Source organism: Leucoraja erinacea, chromosome 1 (genome assembly GCF_028641065.1).
Source record: "Leucoraja erinacea ecotype New England chromosome 1, Leri_hhj_1, whole genome shotgun sequence".
Lineage (NCBI taxonomy): Eukaryota > Metazoa > Chordata > Chondrichthyes > Rajiformes > Rajidae > Leucoraja > Leucoraja erinaceus.
Window position 1 is genome coordinate 120,068,189 of NC_073377.1, and position 22,170 is coordinate 120,090,358.

General features: G+C 45.7%; 1 protein-coding gene across 2 annotated transcripts in view; it reads left to right on the top strand.

Annotated features, from left to right (window-relative positions):
* Positions 1-22,170, top strand: part of sh2d4a (SH2 domain containing 4A) — a 65,120-nt gene that overhangs the window by 33,957 nt on the left and 8,993 nt on the right. For both annotated transcript variants that reach the window (XM_055642281.1, XM_055642270.1), the window contains exons 4-7: positions 2,713-2,878; positions 7,761-7,908; positions 15,788-15,989; positions 21,082-21,212. In XM_055642281.1, the coding sequence (XP_055498256.1) occupies positions 2,713-2,878; positions 7,761-7,908; positions 15,788-15,989; positions 21,082-21,212 (647 nt within the window). The remainder of the gene's footprint in view (positions 1-2,712; positions 2,879-7,760; positions 7,909-15,787; positions 15,990-21,081; positions 21,213-22,170) is intronic.

Below are 22,170 nucleotides of genomic sequence, written 5' to 3' on the forward strand. Positions count from 1 at the left end.
AGCAACTGTTTCCTGGGCACGCAGCCCATGTCCCTTGGAGCGCATGGGTCATCTGGAATTAATTCTTTATCAGCTGGATTTTACAGTTGTGTGCTGGTCTCTGGTCCCAAGGCATGAAATAATCAAATTGGTTACCAGTTTGAATACCAATTATCCTCCCACCAACTAGAGAGCGGTCCAAACCACCCATCTATTCCATTGGAGACCTTCAAACTATCTTTAATCAGACTTTACTGAACTTTATCTTGTACTAATCATTATACCCTTAATTCTGTATCTGTGAACTGTGGACGACTGTATTGAAATAATGTATAGTCTTTTCACTGACTAGATAGCATGCGCCAAAAGAGCTTACCGCATGTGACAATAATTAAGCTAAACAGTTGTGGCGACAGGTTTTGAGCTCGCGTTGCTTTGAATTGAAAATCTCTAAAATGCCACCCACATTATCTTTTAAGTCTTTGGGTAAATACTTTACCTTGACACAATGTGAAAGGGTATTGAAAGCCATGATAAACAAAAGGGTTGAGGTTTGAGCAATAATAATTTCGAAACTGAGCAGCTGTTATTTTATTTTGCAAACTAGTCGTGCATCCAACCATGAAGTCTATGTGAACCTGGTGAGCTTTTATCTATTTCTGTCTATTGGTTACTATTCCCTTTTAGATTTTGTACAGTGTGGAAACAGGACCTTCGGCCAAGTGAGTCCACGCTGACCAACGTTCACTCCCAGCACTCTCCTATGCGCTAGGGACAATTTTCACAAGCCAAATAACCTACAGACCTGTAAGTCTTTGGAGTGAGGGAGGATGCCGGAGTACCCAGAGAAAACCCATGCAGTCACAGAAAGAACGTACAAACTCCGTACAGACCACCCGTAGTCCGGATTGGACCCAGGTCTCCTGCACTGTGAGGCAGCAACTCTTCCACTGCCTCCCAAGTTACTATGCTTATATCTAATCGTCTTAACTTGCGTCCCACTCCATTACATTTTCAGATGCCTAATAATCTGTGCATCCTGTTTAAGAAAAATAATATAACTTGGGTTTTTACAATCACACAATAATACTTTAATAGCCAAGTATGTTTTGCAACATACAAGAAGTTTCATTTGCCAAGTCAGGAATAGAAATAAAAAGCAATGGAACACACAAAACACATTTAACATAAACATCCATCGCAGAGAGTCCTCCACATTCCTTTCCGTGATGGAAGGCGAAAAAAGTTCAATCTCGTCCCCTTGCTCTCCCGCGGTCGGGGGCCTCGAGCCCACCGTTGATGGGATGATCTTGACCGCCGTAGCTGACGGCGGGCCCTCTGCATCGAGGCGATCAGCTGCTGCATCGGGGGATGTCAGTTCCCCTGTGCCAGGCAATGGAGCCTCGAGTGGGGGCTGGGCAAACCTTCCCCTACGCTGGAGCTCCCGGCATCCACGGCCTCTCCCGAGACTGCGAGCTCCAGATGCAAAATCCTCAGGTTGGAGTGATCCCAGGCAAGGGATCGACTCCGATATAAGTCCACGGCCCACGGTGCGGCCCAAGGTCAGTCCAATGAGGCCTCCAGCTCCATCGATGGTAGGCTGCAGAGCGACCGGAGAATGCAATCTGAAAATTAATCGCATCTCCGGCAAAGTAAGATACTGGGGGAAAAAGTTTCCCCTCCGACCCCTCCCCCCCACATAAAACAAATCGGAGAACATTTATACAAACATTTAACACATACCAAAAAAAAAATTTAAAAGGCGAAAAAGCAGATTGCTGGTGGGGCTGCCAATTATACGGCGCCCTTATTTTATATATACAATTAATCACTGTAATTGGTAATTAAGTTCAAACACTTTTGTATTTTAGCTTTCCTCTTTATTTCATAAAAAGAGAGAGGAAAAACTCTCCGCCATTTTGCATTGCCCTTTTTTTCCTCACTTCCCAGTCGGGGGAGTAGTTGGTGCGAGTGACTGGTCAGCCTCGAGTTGTGTTGTCACAAATAGTAATAATCACGTTGAGTCGGCTTCCAGGAAACTTACCCATTGATGCAGTGAAAGGTCTCGATTGATCGGATTCTTTGCAGTTTTGTTGCTGCTGTTGACTCTGGCACACTCAGTAATAGAAAGTGGCCAAAGTCCACGGAACCAAAATTCCCCAGGGTCACAATCCTATTGATGTTATCAGGGTGCCGTTCCATGCTGTGCGCTTTAAGCACCATTTCAACAGATAAAGTTTGGTGTAGGTTAGTGTCCCGAGGTACAGTCAATATGTACATTGTTGCATGCTATGCAATGCAGTGCTATGCAAAGGAAAGACTCAACTTGATTTCAATCAATCCTTCCACAGTGTGCAGATACAGGATAAAAGGTACATCACTTAGTGCAACTAGAGGCCAAGGAAAGATAGTTCAAAGGTCTACAGTGAGGTAGATTGGTGGTCAGAACTGCTCTCTAGTTGGTGAGAGGATGGCTCAGTTGCCTGATCAGTTGGGAGGAAACTGTCCCTGAATCTGGAGGTATGTGTGTGTGCTTAAAATTGATTGCTCTTTTCACCCAAGCCAAGCCTAGGTGTTAACACATCTGATCACCTCAGTTCTGTGATGGTGGCTCAGAGTGATGTGGTGTCGATTGAGGTTTGCATAAGACCTTGAGTATTGAGACTCCTATGATTCAATGGTCTGCAATGCCATGGTTGTGTTTCTGCTTTTGATAAGCTCTTTGTTGGGCAGGAAAGAGAAAGAGAAGGAGTTGATTCGAAGATTCTCGGGCTCATTTAAAGCTCGGGAGAAAGCAGCCAAGGATACCCTGAGACAGAAGGAAGCTGAGAAGAAAGCGGAGGTTGAACGGGCTACAAAAGCAGCTGCCGAGCAAGAGCAAATCCAAATGGAACTAAAGGTAAGAATTATCCTCTTCCTCCACTCCTATCCATGCTCCCCCCCATCCTCCCCTGGGTGACTGTTCATACAAGGGTAAATATCCTTTAGCCTTGTTAATCCAGGCCAACCTGGAGAGGGCTACTAAAATACTGTCAACAAGTCGTATGTCCCACCAGAGGCCCAAACACCATCGACCACGGCCACACAACCATCAAACGCACCTACCACCAAATCCCCCACATGCATGATGCTAAATCTGACCATCATCACCACCTTCTCACTGCTTACAAGCTGAAACTGAAGAATGATGATCTGGCACAGAAAGTGCTACAGTGCTGATCTGAGGAAACCGATGAGCAATGCTTGCTTTGAGTTGGTGGACCAGTCCTCTTTCATGGACTCAGCGGTCAACCTAAGTGGGTATGCGATGCTGAGGTTATTTGGAGTGTTCCTTAACGCTGCTTTAAGACGACAATTATCCTGGTGTTGAAGATAAACAGGGTGTCCTTCTACTTGGAACAGAGGGGTTGGTTTACCTCAATATCGCCAAAGGCCCTGGTTTTCATTGTGTGTGTTGTGGCCATGTTGGTCCTCGTGTATCACTTTACGTTAAATGGGTTAAATTCCATCTGCCATTGCCCTACCCATTTTATCAAATGTTCACAATCATCCAGGATCATAAAATTGCACTACTTACCATCAATTATATCATCGATTTTCATGCCATGATCAATCATTAATTAAAGTTTTTGGTTGAAGGTCGGAGGCATCAAAGGTCCCAGCACTGATTCCTATTGTACATGTCTAGTTACAGGCTTCCAATCGCAACCACACCCTTCTGCTGCCCTTATGTCAGGACACCCCTGTTTATGGTTCTCCGTACCAGCCATACGCTTTTTTTCATTCAATACTTCTACTGCCAGGAAAAAAAGTGCTGTGAGGCGGCATCTCAGGAGAACATGCATGGGTGACATTTTGGGTTGACCTGAAACTTCACCTATTCATGTTCCTCAGAGATGCTCCCTGACCCGCTTAGCCAGTTAGTTTAAAACTCCTCTAAACCTTCCAAGGCAAAATTGCTCTGTTAAATGCTCCACTTGCAGGTTTGTCCTGCAATTCATGGATTGCTGAGATTTCAGCTATGCTGTGACATTGGGGGTTGGGTTATGGTTAATGAGGGTTAATTTTACTTGAGACTGGTTACTGAAACCACACGAAGAACGAGACCTGATTTGATGGTGTCCTTTAGACACAATCTAAACGCATTCCCCTGAAATGCGTTTTCAGTTCAGAATCAAGCGTGAATCTGGAAAACTTATTTTGGTTTGCTTCAGTAATGTAGACATTCTCAAGAGTTTAAGAAACAATTAGATGGGTACATGGATAGGACAGGTTTGGATGGATATGGGCCAAATGGAGGCAGGTGGGACTAGTGTAGATGGGACATATTGGTCGGTGTGGGCAAGCTGGGCTGAAGGGGCTCTATGACTCTGTCTGAAGAAAGGTCCTAACCCGAAACGTCACCTATCCCTATTCTCCAGGGATGCTGCCTGACCCGCTGAGTTACTTCAGCCCTGTCTCTTTTGTAAACCATTATCTGCAGTTGCTTGTATTTATTATGTTATCTGCATTTCATTATATTCCTTTCTAGGGTGCAAGACTTGGGGGGAAATTAGGGGTTGTGGGAATTAGGCAGGAAAATAGTTGAGTCAGTCGTTCAGCGTGGAAACAGGCCCTTTGGCCCAACTTGCCCACTCTGGCAAATGTCCCAGTTACACAAGTCCCACCTGCCTACGTTTGGCCCATGTCTCACTAAACATATCCTATCCATGTACCTAAGATAGACACAAAAGCCTGGAGTAACTCAGCATGTCAGACAGCACTCTGGAAAAGGGTCTCGACCCGAAACGTCACCAATTCCTTTTCTCTAGAGATGCTGTCTAACCCGCTGAGTTACTCCAACTTCTTGTCTATCTTCGGTTTAAACCAGCATCTGCGGTCCTTCCTATCCATGCATTGTCTAATTGTTTCTTAAACGTTCTGCACATGTTGAGGTGCAATAAAATGATGGTGTTTACTTGACAGGTCATGTGTCCTAGTCTTACCAGTGCCTCTATATTTCAATTATCTATGACGTTTTACTCTGGCGTTTTGTCATGACATCCCTGTTGTACCGCAAACAGCATATTGCTGTTCGGTGATAAAACAGTGTCTATTTTTATTTAGGGTCTTGCAGTGATGAGATGGCAAGTTATTTATGTTGAACTGGTTCAGAACCACCTCTTTGCTTATATGAACACAACACGAATTGCTGAATGTGCTTCAGATCAAGAAAGTTTGTCTTCTCTGCACATGAGGCCCGTTCCTCAACGCATCGATTCCTTCTAAATTTTGTTGAATGATGTAAATAGAAGTAAAGAGTAACTGAGCCCACAACCCATCGATTATGTAACAGACATGGATGTGAATGAAAGTAGGTGGCAGAATAGCTGACTCAATTAATAATAATAATAATAATAATAATAATACATTATACTTATGGGCGCCTTTCAAGGACTCTCAAGGACACCTTACAAAATTTAGTAAGCAGATTACAAAACACGTAAGCGGAATGAAACAAAACAAAAAAATATATAACAACAAAAAAAAAAAATAAATAGTAAGGACATCAACAATACCCAATTCAGAGAGAGCAGCGGCAGCTACTCGCGCCAGCGTTCACTCTCCCTTCCGGCAGCCATCTTGGAAACGGAACAATCAAAACACATTTTAACATTGAACATCCACCATAGTGACTCCTACACACTCATCACAGTGGTGGAAGGCAAAATAAAGTTCAAGTCCTTCCCCTAGCTCTTTCTCGGTCATGGGCCTCGAGCCCCCGTTGACGGGACGATCTTGACTCCCGTAGCCAGCGTTCAGGCCCTCCGCGTCGAGGCGCTCCACTCCCGCATTGGTGGAATGGCAGCTCCCCCGCGCCGGGCGATTGTATCTCACGTCGGGGCTGGTTGAGCCGACTCGGCCTCACCCGAGACTGCGAGCCCTTGATGTTAAAGTCTGCGGTGGTCACGGTGGGAGCGATCCCAGGCAAGCGACCCGCTCCGATGTTAAATCCGCGCCCTGGGGTGGGGCTCACGACAGTCCGAGGAGGCTTCCAGCTCCAGCGATGGTAGGCCGCAGAGCCCGGAGAATGTGATCCGAAAATTGATCACATCTCCGAGAAGGTAAGAACATGAAAAAAGTTTCCCCCTCCCTCCCCCCCCCCCCCCCCCCCCCCCCCCATAAAACACACCAAAAAACAATAAAACAAACTTAGAACAAACTAAAATTGATAAATTAATTTTAGTAATCGATCATAATACATTACCACCCATTATAGTAGGGTATTCAACGCCTGAATTTCTCAGCATTGCTTCCAATGAACTAACCTCCTCTGCCTTTTGCATTACTTTTATTTTCCTTTAATAGATGTGCTCTCTCATAATTAATGGAGGTGTATTAAGAAAAGATGGATAGGACAGATTTGGAGGGATATGGGCCAAACGCAGGTGGGTGGGACGTGTAGATGGGCGTGTTAGGCAGTGAGGGCAAGTTGGTCCAAAGCGCCTGTTTCCACACTGCACGACTCTTACGATGACAAAATTCCAAGCTGAAAGGTAGGAGGCTTACATGGGCTCTGATGGGTGGTGAGGGTAGCCACATTTCCACATGGAGAGTGATTGATTGGTGTCTGGAATGCACTGCCCAGGTGTTGGGAACAGATACTCTGATGTTTTGAAACTCTTAGACAATACTTGAATTGCCATAGCATATACTACAGACCTGTTACATTGGGTTTGTGTGGATGGCTATAAAGGTATTTGACGTCTCTGGGCTTTTACTAACTGGAGTTTAGAAGGATTTAAGGGGGATCTCATTGAAACTTACCAAATAGTGAAAGGCCTGCATAGGGTGGATGTGGAGAGGATGTTTCCACTAGTGGGAGAGTCTTGGAATAGAGAGCACAGCCTCAGAATAAAAGGATATACTTCCTCATCTCCTCGGCTAAAGAAATACCTTTGGAAGAGAGGTGAATCCGTGGAATTCATTGCCTCAGGTGGCTGTGGAGGCCGTCTGGATATTTTTAAGGTGGAAATTGACCACCTTAGTAAGGGTGTCAAAAGATGCGAGGTGACCCGTCATCTGCTCTAAACCAACCACATTCTTGAGTGGCTGATTCACGGGCTCTATCCTGGGGGAAGAGGGAACCTCTCTGGAAATCTTAATTAAAGCTTAGTCTGCAGTTCAGTGCCCCGGGGAGCCCGTGAATCATGTTGTATTATCTGTTTCCAATATACCAACACGACCCTATGATGTTATATTTTCCATTTCATCTTGCATGTTTTTATTGAGCAACAAAAAGGAATATTGCCTCGAAGTTGTTTAGTTTGGAGATACAGCATGGAAACAGGCCCTTCAGCCCACCAAGTTCGTGCCAACCAGCACACTAAGTCCTGCACACAAGGGACAATTTGTTGAATTTCATTTTTATCATGAAAATAAATGATCTTGAAGATGTGAAAGAGACCAAATTTTCTAAAATTGAGAACGGGATAATTAACTGTCCACTGTACCTTATAAACAATTGCTGTGCACAATCTGCTTGAATGTTGTGCTTGTTCTTGTAAAACTCGTAAAACATATATCAGTGCCTTTTCCAACTTTTTAACCATATTTGGAAGCAGAAAGGATTGCTTCTGAATTTTAGGTTGAAGTATGAGGATTGTGCTTTCTGCCGTTGTGTTGGGGTGGGGGAGGAGGAAGGAAAGGAATTTATTTGGTATTTAAAATGCATGGGAGCATGTGGGAATTTCATTGCTGGATGGCATCATGAAGTAACATAATGCACTTTACCCACAAAGCAAAAAGAGGAGGAGGAACGCAGGAGGCAAGAGGTGGAGATCAAGTGCCTGGAAGAGGAGAGGACTCAGCAGTTGTACATTAACCTGAAGGAAGCCCAGGAAATGGTCCAAAAGAATGAAAAGGAAGATCTCGTGTGGCGTGAGAGCTGTGAGTAAACGCTGCCACGTGAAGTCTTTCAAGGGTCGTGGGCTAACTTTTTGAGCAGGTGGGGAGTCTACAGGAATTTAAATGTGCCCACTCTGGGTATCTTTAGCATGTTTCTCCCACAATGTCCTCTGGTGAATGTGGGGGGAAATCATTTGAACGTAAAACAGTGGAGGGCAACACAGTGGCGCTGCCTTACTGCGCCAGAGTCCTGGGTTTCAATCCTGACTGTGGGTGCTGTCTTTATAGAGTTTGAATTTTCTCCCTTTGACCATGTGGGGTTTTTTCCAGGTGGGTTTCCTCCCACACTCCAAAGATGCACAGGTTTGTAATTTAATTGGCTTTGGTTAGAAATTGTAAATTGGCACACGTGTGTAGGATGGTGCTCGTTCTAATGTACATGATGAATGCTGGATGACTCGATGGGTCGAAGGGCCTGTTTCTGTGCCATTATCTCTGGTCTAAAGGAACAGCCCACAATGTCTATACCAAACATGGTGTTAAGATAAACTAATCTTCTCAGCTGCACATGATCCATATCGCTCCATTATCCTTATTGGGGAGCCGCAAGCCCTATGTACTCTATTCCTTCTCACATTTGCCCTTTGGCCTAATTTGTTTGAGTTTAGCTTCAATTTGCAATTTGAGTTTAATTCTCTTGAGCCATGCGCCCCTCACTTGATGCACAATCTACCCATGAGTGCACTGTTGCTCGCTGGCCTTCAGAATCTCTTCAGGATGTTTATCAGTGGTAGAAACCAAGATTTCCAACCTCCCGAATGGTAAAGTCAAGAGGAGATTGGAGAACAACTAGTGAGCACACAAGCTGCAACAGAGCAACCAGATGATCTGAGCAGGAACAATGCAGGGCAAAATCAAGAAATTGAAGATTCCCTGTGTTTTTTTGAAAGGTGTTATGGAAATGAAAGGGCGAGAGTAACACATAGTTAGCAAAGCACTTTGGCAGTATAGAGACAAGGATCTGCAGATGCTGGAAACTTGAGCAAAATGCTAAGTGCTGAAGAAATGTAGCAGGTCAGGCAGCATCTATGGAGGGAATGGACAGGCAATGTTTCTGATTGGAAGTAGGAAGGACCTGCAGATGCTGGTTTAAACCGAATATAGACACAAAAAGCTGGATTAACTCAGTGGGTCAGACAGCATCTCTGGAGAAAAGGAATAGGTGTCGCTTCAGTCTGAAGAAGGTCAATTCAGTCGATCAGAAACATCACCTTTTCTCCAGAGATGCTGTCTGACCCACTGAGTTACTCCAGCCCAGCTTTTTGTGTCTGATTGGGACCTTTCTTCAGAAGTGTAGTCCTTGTACAAAGAAAGATCTTGCTAAAAAATAATATGATGATGACTAAAGGATTTGATTAACTGAGTGAAAACTAGCTGGTGGCAATCTGAAATAGATATGGAAAATGCTGGATGCCCTCGGCAGGTTAGATGATGCCTGTGGGAAGTTGCTGTTTTGGGTCAAATAGATTCTGATAAAGTCTGTGAATACTGAATGGTCCAAGGGGTAGATTATTGCAGAATAATTTATTATCCAGTCAGTGGAAAGACTGTATATGATTACAATCGACAGGATAAAGGGAATAATATATAGTGCAAGATAAAGTCTGATTAAAGATAGTCTATTGTTTACAATGAGGTAGAATAAAGCTCGGGACCGCTCCTGTATCCCGTATTGATAAGACACCAGGGATAGTCGTGAAACTATGTAGCGTGTTTTCTGAAACTTATTGAAATCGTCTCATCAGGCATCGGTTAGTTTTTTTTTTGTTTTTTTTTTAAACAAAAAACATTCCTAGTAGCCCTATTTGGTAAAGCAATTGCTGGGAGAATTTGAGTCGTAATGTAAATTTGCTAATTAAAGATAATTCTCCAAGAGATTTGATGTCTGTTTCTGACTGGTTCAGAGCTTGGAGTCTAGATCCATGTAGGCATCCACAGTCCAACTGCTTCATTAACTCGAGTCTCTCTCCCGAGGTAAAAAACCTTCATTAGATTGCTCTTTTCAAAAATAAAATGGTCATTTAGTGCCTGAAAGCAGTGACCCAATCTCTCCTCTAATTGAAGAGTGAGTTCAACAGGCAGCAATAAGGGCAGTGCAAATTAGTTAATGAAGGGGAAAAATGTATTGCTGAATACAGTATTGAAAGAGCAGTTAAGATTATCTTCTAACAGGAGCCCCAGAGTAGGCTAGCAGGATTTGACTTGCTTATCAATGGAGTAACTCCACTCTTTAGACTTTAGAGTGCGGAAACAGGACCTTCGGCCATCCGAGTCCCACCGACCAGCGGTCACCCCGCACATTAGCACTATCCTACACACCAAAGACTACTTGCAATTTTACAAAAGCCATGTAAACGTCCATGGAATGTGGGAGGAATCCAGAGGACCTGGAGAAAACCCACGTGATCACAGGGAGAATGTGTAAAGTCTGTACAGATAGCACCAACAATAGAAAATAGGTGCAGGATTAGGCCATATGGCCCTTCGAGCCAGCACCGCCATTCAATGTGATCATGGCTGATCATCCACAATCATATACCATATAACCATATAACAATTACAGCACGGAAACAGGCCAACTCGGCCCTTCTAGTCCGTGCTGAACACTTATTCTCCCCTAGTCCCATCTACCTGCATTCAGACCATAACCCTCCATTCCTTTCCCGTCCAGTACCCGTTCCTTCTCCCCATATCCCCAGACTCCGCTATCTTTAAGAGCCTTATCTAGCTCTCTCTTGGAAGTATCCAGAGAACAGGCTTCCCCTCTAGGGCAGAGAACCCCACAGATTCGCAACTCTCTGTGTGAAAAAGTGTTTCCCCATCTCCGTTCTAAATGGCTAAACCCTAATTCTTAAACTGTGGCCCTGGTTCTGTGGGATCAGTCGGAATCAAATCTGGTTCTGTGGCGCTGCAGGCAGCAGTCCTTTATTTTTATATATTTACTAGACCAAGGGCAGACCCGTTGGGTCTGCTCCCCCAACGCAGCCGTTCCCTACCCGAAGCCCCCACGGGAGACGTGGTCCTCCAACTCAAGCGGCTCAGGAATGAGCAGTGCGGCTGGTTTTAAATGGCGTCTTTGAGGCGAGATGCGGGCGCCAGCAGCCGTTATGGTCGCTGGCCAGCAGGAGGCGACAAAATGAATGAGTTGGGGGGGAAGAAGGATTTAATGAAAAATGTGGACATAAACATAACAAAATCTAATGAGGAGTGGATAGTTGGAATGAAAAGTGAAATGTCTACTCAAATGGCTGCTTCTATGGGTGAGAAGCCAGTTTATTTTTGAAATATTGGGGGGGTGGGGAGAAGGATTTGATTAAAGACGTGTACTTAAACACGACAAAATGTAATGAGGAGCGGATACTTAGAAAGAAAAGTGAAATCTCTACCGAAATGGAAAAGATCTCGGCGATTGTGTGTCTGGTTTCGGCGTGGCAAGGATCAAAGGAAGAAATGCAGCCGGCAGCCGTACATGTAAATGCATCCATTCCGATTGGACATCTGCGAGCATCGGCCATTCCGATTGGACATCTGCGAGCATTGGGCATTGTGACATCACACGATGGAACGAATCAAAAGGCTGAAAGGCAGCTGGACGGCAGCCAGTCGGATGGCACGAGAGTTTTATATAATAATAGATTATACAAGTCTTCTGCAGTTTATGATCGCCCGACTTATGTATTGCCCGTACACACATTTGGAAGCCTAGCATGGATTTGCCGGCTGTTGCATGGTGCAGGCATCTTCTGTCACTGTCATTCAGCATGGAAACGGGCCCTTCCGCTCACCGTGTCCATGAAAACGAGATGCCTCATCTACTCTAGTCCCACTCATGTTAGTCCCATATCCCTCTTCTCCCCTCTCCCATCAGGCAAGAGGAACAGAGGTTTGAAAACACAGACTCAGGGACATTTTTTCCCAGCAGTTGTCAGGCAACTGAATGGTCTTCTCACTGGCTTGGGTGTGGTCCTGGCCTCCCATTTTCCTCTTTGGTGATCTTTAAACTATCTTTAATCACACTTTATCTTGCACTAAATGTTGTGCCCTTTATCCTGTATCTGTGCACAATGGACGGCGTGAATGTAATCATGTATCGTCTTTAGCTGGATAGCACACAAACAAAACCTTTTCACTCTACCTTGGTACACGTGACAATAATAAACCCAATTAAACCTTTCCTATCCACGTCATGAAGAATTTTCAGCTGTGATCTTGTGAAATATTTAGCTTACAACACTTCACAAGAACGAGGACTCTGCTGTAAACGTGGGAGGATTGGTACACTGTAACAGAGTGCATCCCGTTTGACATTTGATCATGGATCAGAAAAGCCACAATATGTTCTGCATGGAATGTACTGGTTAATTGGGTGAAGTTCTTTTCCAATGCAACTATAGTGTGTGCTCAATGTTAACTCCTCCACACGAAACAGGAATGATGATTCTTTGTTCGTATGTCGCTCTGCCACTCTCTTGAATTCCTGAAATTGCTGGGCTTTACATGGAAATCTGTTCTGCTATTGTGGTTTCAAATTTAATCTGATGTGATGAACAGTAACATGATCTAATCTGGCACTTGGATGCTGTTCACCCCTTGGCCAATTCTCGTAGACCAGTAATTAATATGATCAGTGACAAACATGTCCATCATAGAGGTAGTTTGGTTGTGTCAATAGATGGAACCTTTTTTCAGCAAGATCCACTGAGTTTATGACTGGGTGACCACATGGTCCTATTAGGTCAGGACAATTATGCCTGTAAGGATGGTTCCAACGTCTTATGCTGGGTGATCCTTTTGACCCGAAATCTTCTGCACATTGGCTTCTCATTTTTGAAGATCATTGGAGAGGACTTGCCATTGTTGGTGGAGCTTCAGGTTTATGTTGAATAACTGAATCAATCAAATTGCAGGCTTTGGGGCAATCAGTAAGTAAGTGGCTCACCTGAATGGCCAAAATCTAGATTCTCTATTGATTTGTTCTTCGATTTTCCAGTGAGTAATATCATCAAACTTCCCTTATTAAAAGTGCCAAGATACCTCTGTGAAGCAAAATAGTAGAACGTTTTGTGTTCCCTTCATTATTTTAACATGAGGTCATCAGTAGGAGGAGCCATCTTGGGGAACGGCTGCTAACCAGCAGCCATCCGTTTAATTCTTTTTTTTTTTTTTTTTTAAAGTTCTTAGTAAGTCTTGTTCTTTGTCTGTTGGAGAAATGGACTTCTTAATGTGGGGGGAAGGAGGTAATTATAGGTCCCTACCTGGTCGGTGAGGCAGCTTTTTTCTCCGGGCTGCCCGTCGACCCGTCCTCGTGGCCTACCAGTGGGCGTGGAGCGCCGTTTCCTGGCGGGGACTGCCCAGCGCCTCGGCTTCGTTGGCGGCACAGCGCTGGAGCGCTATCGCTGAGCGGTCGATGCCTTGCCTGGGTCGCCGCGCTGGATTGACGCGCTGGAGCCCCGGTGAGCTGTGACTGCCGAGAGCAACACCTCCGGGCCGGGCTGCGAAGTGGGCGGCGCCAACTTTAACATCGGGAGCCTGGGAGCTCCACGCGGCCTTGTCGGCTCCGGAAGCCGACAATCCCCTGCTAGGAAGCAGCCGTTCCAGGTGGCCCAGCCGCTGTGAGGTCTCTCCCGACGCCGGGGCAACACCACCCGGCCAGAACGGCCAAGAACTTCGGGCCTCCGTAGAGGCAATAGCGGGGGCCTCAATAGGCCTGACTTTGGGTGAACTGGGGATGGGGACTGGACTTTGTGCCTTCCCCCACATTGGCATCCACTGTGGGGGGATGATTTTTCTGTGTGTAAGTTAATATGTTAATCTGTGTCCAAGGTGGCTGTCGGAAGGGAGAGTGGACGCTGGTGCGCTTTGGCTGCCGCTGCTCTCCCTTAACACTGTTTTTTTGATTTTGTGTCTTTGGAGTGATTTCTATCTTTAATTTGTGTATTGATGATGTCCTTATTATTTATTTTTCCCCGACTATATATTTTTTTCTCTTCTGTTAATTTTTGTAAGGTCCTTGAGACTTTGAAAAGCGCCCGAAAATAAAATCTATTATTATTATAAGGAATAGGGGTAGAATTAGGCCATTTGGCACATCAAGTCTACTCTGACATTCAATCATGGCTGATCTATCTCTCCCTCCTAACCCCATTGTCCTGCCTTCTCCCCATAATCTCTGACACCTGTATTAATCAAGAATTTATCTATCCCTGCCATAAAAAAATGGCTAAGAATTCCACAGATTCACCTATCTCTAACTAAGGAAATTTCTCTTCATCTCCTTCCTAAAATAAAGTCCTTTATTTCTGAGGCTATGACCTCTAGTCCTAGACTCTCCCACTAGTGGAAACATCCTCTCCACATCCAAGCCTTTCACTATTCTGTATGTTTCAATGAGGTCCCCCCCCCTCATTCTTCTAAACTCCTGCCCAGTGCTGACAAAAGCTCATCATAGGTTAACCTACTCATTCTTGAGATCATCCTTGTAAGCCTCTAGACCCTCTCCAGAGCCAGCACATCCTTCCTCAGATATGGTGCCTTATAGAGACTTAACATTACATCCCTGTTTTTGTATACAACTTTCTTTACTACCGATTTGATTTACAGATTACCTTTTCTAGAAGCCTGCACCAGCACTCCCAGTTCCCTTTGCACCCCAATTAGAAAATAGTCTGCACCTTTATTGCTAGTACCAAATACCAAAATGCATGACTCCACACTTTTCTACACTATTCCATTTGCCACTTCTCTGTCCACTCTCCCAACCTGTCCAAGTCCTTCTGCAGATTCCCTGCTTTCCCTGCAGAAGGCCCCTCCACTTATTTTCATATCATCTGCAAACTTTGCCACAAAGCCTTCAATCCCCTCGTCCAAATTATTAATATACAACGTGAAGAGTAGTGACCCCAGCACCGACCCTTGCGGAACTCCACTAGTCACTGGCAGCCAACCAGAAAAAGCCCCCTTTATTGCCACTCTTTGTCTTCTGCCGTCCAGCCAACCTGCTATCCATGCTAGTATCTGTTCTTTGATGGTGTGGGCTCTCATCTTCGCAGCCTAACGTGTGGCACCTTATCAAAGGCTTTCTGAAAATCTAAGTAAACAACATCTACTGACTGTCCTTTGTCTGTCCTGCTATTTACTTCAAAGAATTCCAGCAAATTTGTCAAGCAAGACCTCCCCTTCACAAACCCATGCTGACTTTGGCTTATTTTATCGTGAACTTCGAAGTACTCTGTAACCTCATCCTTTATAATGGACTCTAAAATCTTACCACCACTAAAGTCAGACTAACCGGCCTATAATTCCCACTATTCTGCCTTGCTACCTTTTTAATTTTGGTAATTTTCCAATCACTCCATATTGTATCTCCGTACATCTGACAATGTCTCAATTGCCAGTGACTCGATTTGGTATCTAGTTTTAGATTTTAGTCCCAGTGATACAGCATTGAAACAGGCTCTTCGGCCCACTGAATCCACACTGACCAGCAATCACCCGGATTAGAATCACTTATTCTATCCTGCACACTAGGGGAGATTTACATAAGCCAATTGACCTACATACCTACCCACCCATCTGTGGAATGTGGGAGGAAACAAGAGCACCTGCAGGAACCCCACACGGCCACAGGGAGAACGGGCAAACTCCACACAAACAGCACTGGAGGTCGAGATTGAACCCAGGTATGGCGCTGTGAGGCAGCAACTCTTACTGCTGCGCCACTGTGCATTTGGTACTGTGTTCCAATTGAAGCTGTTTGGGGGGGAAAAAAATACTTTAGTTTCCTGCAATCTGAGCTCTTATGACAACTGGAACACAAACCCTTCCTGCTCCACTCTAATTTGCTTTCTGCATTCTCCGGCAGTAAGGAAATCCAAGGTAGCTGACGAGAAGCGACGGTCGATAGCCAAGCAAGCACGAGATGACTACAAGCGACACTCTCTGAAGGCGATCGAGAGGGGAAAGGTGTCTGCAATCTCACAGACCTTTCAAAAGCTCCAGCCTCCAGTGAAGCCTCCCATTCCACCGCGCAGATTTGCTGTCAATCCCAAGGAGTGCAATGCCAGGTGAGTGACCTGTGAAGCCCCAAGGATGGATATGGTTTAACATTGAATCTTTTAGTACAGTGTTGTAACTCCTCAAACCTCAACCCATTTTGTTTGCAGCTAGTTTTATTTCTTTCAGTGTACTTGCACATGGAATTTCAGAAGGCTGATTGTGTCGGAGCTGCAGGAAAAATTCCCATCCTGTTTAAAATACCATCTTTAAATTTTCGTACGTTTTGCTTCCTGTTTTTGTTGCCTGTGAAAACCTTTTTAATGTGGCTGGTTCTTGTGCCAGTTTGATAACATTGTGACTGCTGGGGATATTGAGAAAGAAAACTTGCACAAACTTGTTCAAATTATCTTGTTGCTCACAATGGTTCTAGAAATGTTCTCAGTATTAGGAATGTTTTCCTTTTGTCAACTCGAAGTATAGATCATTTAAGGTGTGTAAGTGCCTGGTATCACTTATGGGTAGGCAAAATGATGTCGTCGATGGCAGTGAACCAAAGCTAGCCATGACCACTACAGGCTGTTTGGGGGAGGCAGGATGGTGTTGGTGGTGGGAAATGAGGTGATGGGAACAACAACAATAACCTGCATTTACATAAGGCCTTCAAAAATGTGATAAACACAGATAGGATGGTCAAGAAGACATTTGGCCAATATCATCGGTCATAAGTGCAGAGGTTGGGATGTTGGGTTACCGTTGTAAAAAACGGTTGGTGAGACCATAATTGGAGTATTCAAGTTTGATCATCCCGCTATGGGAAGGATGTCGTTAAGCTGGAACGAGTGCAGAGTAGGCGCTATGACCTGATTCCAAGGAGCACAGGAGGCTGAGGGGTGGTCTTATAGGTGTGTAAAATCATGAGGGGAATAGATAGGGTGCACAGTCTTTTACACAGTACTTCAATCAAGAGCCAGAGGGCATCGTTTTACGGTGAGAGGGAAACGATTTAATAGGAACCTGAGAGGCAACGAGGTAACAATGTGGGTGGTGGGTATATGGAATGAGCTGTCCAGATGAGGTCGTTGAGGCAGGTACTGTAACAGCATTTTAAAGATATTTTGGTCCATGGATAGGAAAGTGGGACTAGATGGGACATCTTGGTCGGCATGGGCATGTTGGGGCATAGAGTCTGTTTTGGGTGCTGTATGACTGGCTTGTGGGTATGGGGACAAGGCAGGAAAATTGGATTAGGAGCCAGAGATCAGCCATTATTGAATGATGGAGTAGACTCAATGGGCCAAATGGCCTAATTCTACTATAATTTATGAATTTGTGACTCTAACCCAGGGGTCGGCAACCTACGGCCCCCGGGCCGAATTCAGCCTGTAACCCGAAATTATCCGGCCTGCTGGTGGATTTCTTCCCCGTAATTATCCGACCCGCCGAGCACCCCAAGCAGCAGCGGCGGCCGGGCGCACCCCAAGCACCAGCAGCGGCGGCCGGGCGCACCCCAAGCAGCAGCGGCGGCAGCGACCGGGCGCACTGAGCTCTGGCTTTACTGCATCCTGCGCAAAGCCGCCGGCATGGCCGCACCTTCTGTGGACACGTTTATGAAAGAACTGCAGATGCTGGAAAAATTGAAGGTAGATAAAAATACTGCAGAAACTCAGCGGGTGAGACATGCAAGGATTGCACGAGGCTGCCTCACCCGCTGCATTTCTCCGGCATTTTTGTCTTACCTTATGTGAACACATAATTTGATGCCTGCCATCCGGGGCAGGATGGGGGCGGGATCTATGTGTACACGTGATGTATGTGGCCCGCCATCTGCTCACAGACATGCGTCCTGTCCCCTATGCAGAACAAGGTTGCCGACCCCTGACTTGGTTCACTGGAACGGCGCAGATAAAGTTTGATGTTGAGCCATTTAATGAATGCTTGCAGGTGTACTAACTCTAGGTCAGCAAGGAATGATCTAAACAGTGGCTTCTGGAAGAAAGAGAAGCTTAGGAAGGAAACGTCAGAACCCAAGAGACTATGCAGCTGCTGCACAGCCAACAACAGTGCACCAATTAAATCTGAAGTGGAATGTGTTGGAGAAAGCACCAGAGTTGGGAAGGGGTGAGGTCACAGATGGATTCTGAAATGGCAACAATACAAAACCTGTTCCTCAACACCAGTGGTTCAGACATGCATAACTATTTAATCATAATACATAACAGGAAACTGATAGGACAGGAGCAACATGGTTTTTCACCCAGTAATCCGCAGGTTGGTTTTGAGAGAGTGATACCAGGATGGATATAAAATCTAATCTGGGGATTCCTGCTTGCCAAGTTTAGTTTAGAGATTTAGCGTGGAAACAGGCCCTTTGGCCCACATTGCCGACCAGCGATTCCCTGCACACCACAGCAATATCCTACTTGCACTAGGGACAATTTACATTTTTTACCAAGCCAATTAACCTACAAACCTGTACGTCTTTGTAGTGTGGAGGAGAAAACTCATGCAAGTTGCAGGGAGAACGTACAAACACCATACAGACAGCACCCATAGTCAGGATCGAACCTGGGTCTCTGGCACTGTAAGGCAGCAGCTCTTCTACTGCACCACAGTGCCTCCCAGTTTAATCAAAAGCTAGCGCTGCGAGAGAGTTCTGCTGTTCATTATTTCCCTTTATTTTGTCTTCCATGGCATGAGCGTCTGCCGCCTGGAGCTCTAACAATCCACTCTCTTATCTCCTATCCCCAGTTGCCTTTTAAGTTTGTTGGATGCATTTACTACCCTCAGTCCATTTCAGGTGCAGATTCACAAAGTCAGGAGTCTGTTTACTGCTGCTCACAGGTACCATATCCCCCAAGCAGAGCCAAACCTATTTTTAGTTTCTTCAAAGTATTTCTCTAAAGTTCAGGTTGGTGGGATGGCACAGACATTTGACATGAGATATAGACATTGGGTTGATTGCATATGGGTGAAGGGTGTCCAACAGTGAGTGGTAATGAATGCAATGTGTGTGTTCATTGATTCGAGCAGAGAAATAGATCCTTTGGCCCACCAAGCCAATGCTGACCATCAATCACCCGTTCACACTCATTCTATATTTTCTCACTTTCAATCAATCAATCAAATTTATTCATCACATACACAATAAAGTGCAGTGAAATGAATTCGCCAGCAGCGGTACAATCAAAAAAGAACACACAATACACAATAAAATTTAACACAAACATCCACCACAGCATTCGTCACTGTGGTGGAAGGCACAAAGTCAGTCCTCCTCCATTGTTTCCCCGTGGTTGGGGCCATAATCTGGCGACTGAATGTACAGGCCCTCTCGTCGTGACGGTAAGTCCCGAATCGGCGCTTCCCTACCGGAGACTGCGGCTTCAGGTGTTGTAGTCCGGCGGTCGGAGCTCTTCTCCGGGGATCCCCGGCAAGGGATCCCACTTGGGACGTTAAGTCCACGCCGTGCCCGTGGCTAGAAGCTCCACAGACCGCGACTTCAGGATGTTATAAGCCACGGTCCAGCGATCGGAGCTCTCCCTTCTGGCGACCCCGGCAATGGCTCGCAAGCTCCGCGATGAGAGGTCCACACTGCACCCGCTGCTGAAACTCCGGGCCCGACTCCGGGAAAGGCCGCACTAGTCCATTGGGGAGGAAGGCGAGATAGAAAAAGTTGCCTCTCCGTGCAGGAGGCGACCGAAAGCGGTTCTCCCTCTCCCCCTTACCCCCCCAAACCACCCCCCACGCAAGACACACCGAGACATTAAAACACACATTTGGACACACTAAAAAAATGACGAACACGCTGCTGGCAGGGCAGCCGACTCGCTGCGCCCCCACAGACTTTCTCATCCACTCCCTACCCGCTAATTGGCAAATTTCACAGGTCAATTAACCTACAAACATGCACAACTTTGGGATGTGGGAGGAAACGGGAGCATCTGGAAGAAACCTCACAATGAAACATGAACATTCGCTAATTTCCCTAACGGGTTCACCAAATCGTGTGAAAAGAGCAGAATGGCTTGAAGGGCAAATTGGGGTTTCTGCATTTGTATTTACTGGGTGTTTTAAAAATACATCTCGAGTCGGGAAACGTAGTGTACTCTGGGCTGAATTCTTAGTTTGGTCAGTGACTGTAAAATTCCCTCTTAACCCGAGCTATTGATTGCACATTTAAACTTTTTCCAACATTACAATAATATTTTGTTCCCTGTCGTGAACAAAGCCAGGCTCCCCCAATGAGGGATTGTTGCTTACTTTATTTATATAGTTGAGTATCTGCCTTGGAAAGGATATCCTTTCTAATTGATTACATGCCACTCTTTGTCACTTTATCGCCCTTTGAAGTTTTCCAGCAATGCGGAATCTCCCAGCTGCAGATGCTCTCGTCTGCTTCCTCCACTTCCCACGTGCAAATATAAAAAATCTGTCAGGCGGCACACAGAGAGCTGGTGCAAACTCTGAGCAAGCACAAAGCACAGCATTGGACCTCCACTGCTCTCATTTCTCCCAATTCTGCCTCCCAGACTGCACGCCTGGAAACTGAGGCCCTACAGGCAGTGCGACACCAATTAGTGCATGTATAGCAAATAACAGGGCAGCCCAGTGGCGCAGAAGTAGAGTTGCCTTACAGCGCCAAAGACTCTGGTTCAATCCTGATGGGGGTTCATAAGGTCCAATATCATAAGGTGCCGAGTTGTTTGTATGTTCTCCCTGTGACCGTGTGGGTTTTATCCAGTTTCCTCCCACACCCTAAAGCGGTGCAGCTTTGTAGGTTAATTGGCTTCTGTTAACTGTAAATTCTCCCTGGTGTGTAGGATAGTGCTAGTGTATGGAGTTATAGCTGGTCGGTGTGACTCCAGTGGGCCACAGAGCCTGTTTTTCATGCTGTATCTCTAAAGTTGAACGCCCATCGCTTGTGAGGGCAGAAATACCTATTGGCCTCTAAAGTGCAACAGGCACACAGAGGGTGGTGGGTGCATGCAGTACCGAACCGAGGTCTCGGGCGCTTTAAAGCAGCAACTCTACCGCTGCACCACCTTGCCGCCTCTGCTTGAATATCAGAAAAAAAAAGATTTTATCCCTGGAGTATTATAATGTTGGAAACTGCAACGGAAAGGAGCCCCTTGTTAATGTCATTGCCTCTTGTCTCCACAGAAGAGAAACGCCGCCCCAGAAACTGAATCATGACAGCCGGGAGAGCATCATCAGATGGTTCAAAGAACAGCAGATTCCTATGCGGGCAGGTTATGAAAAGAATAGTGACGTCATAGCGCCCTGGTTTCATGGTAAGCCGTTGAAATCTTCACCTTTTAACTACTTTTTTTGGTGTCATTGTTTTCCCTCCCCTGCCCACTTCTCCAGAGCGGTTGCTCAAGTGTGGGCTTGTTCTCCGAGTTGGTGCCGCTGTTGGCTTTGTTACTCCTGAAGGAATAATGTTGGGCAGCTTCAATGGTGGTTGAGGGCAGAAAGGGCATTTGGATGAAATGAAAAGCTGCTTTTCTGTGTGACTGTTGTGAATGCTTTGGAAATACAAAAATGCTTCCATATTTCTCCCTCATCATTGGCAGTATCTGAGTCCAAGGGTGGATGACACAACTTGACTAAAAGGAGAGGAGCGAGCCCCTACCGTCAGAGTAGGGCGGCACAGTGGCGCAGCTGGTAGAGCTGCTGCATCACAGCACCAGAGAGCCCAGTTCAATCCTAACCTCAGGTGTCTGGAGTTTGCAAATTCATGTGTAGGAAGGAATTGCAGATGCTGGTTTAAACTGAAGATAGACGCAAAAAGCTGCTGTAACTCAGTGGGTCAGATAGCTTCTCCGGAGAAAAATTTTGAGTCGAGACCCTTCTTCAGACCCATTCATGTAATCATGTGGGTTTCCTGTGAGTACTCTGCTTTCCTCCTACATCCTAAAGCTGTGCAAGTTTGTAGATTCATTGCCCTCTGTCAATTGCTCCAAGTGTGAAGGGAACGGCTCCAAAAGTGGGATAACATAAAACTAGTGTGAACAGGTGATTGATGACCAATGTGGACCTGATGGGCCACAGGGCCTGTTACTGTGCTGATTTTTTAGTCAGTATCCTGGAGAAACAACTGAGGTGCAGTACAGTTAGAGTTAGATGTTACACACTGCAGTGACGTGATACTAGTGGCGAAGGAACTGATTGTTTACTCTGGACAAGTGGGGAAAGGGCCTAACAAGCTGGCTGTTCCAGAACAAGGGGTCACAGTTTAAGGATAAGGGG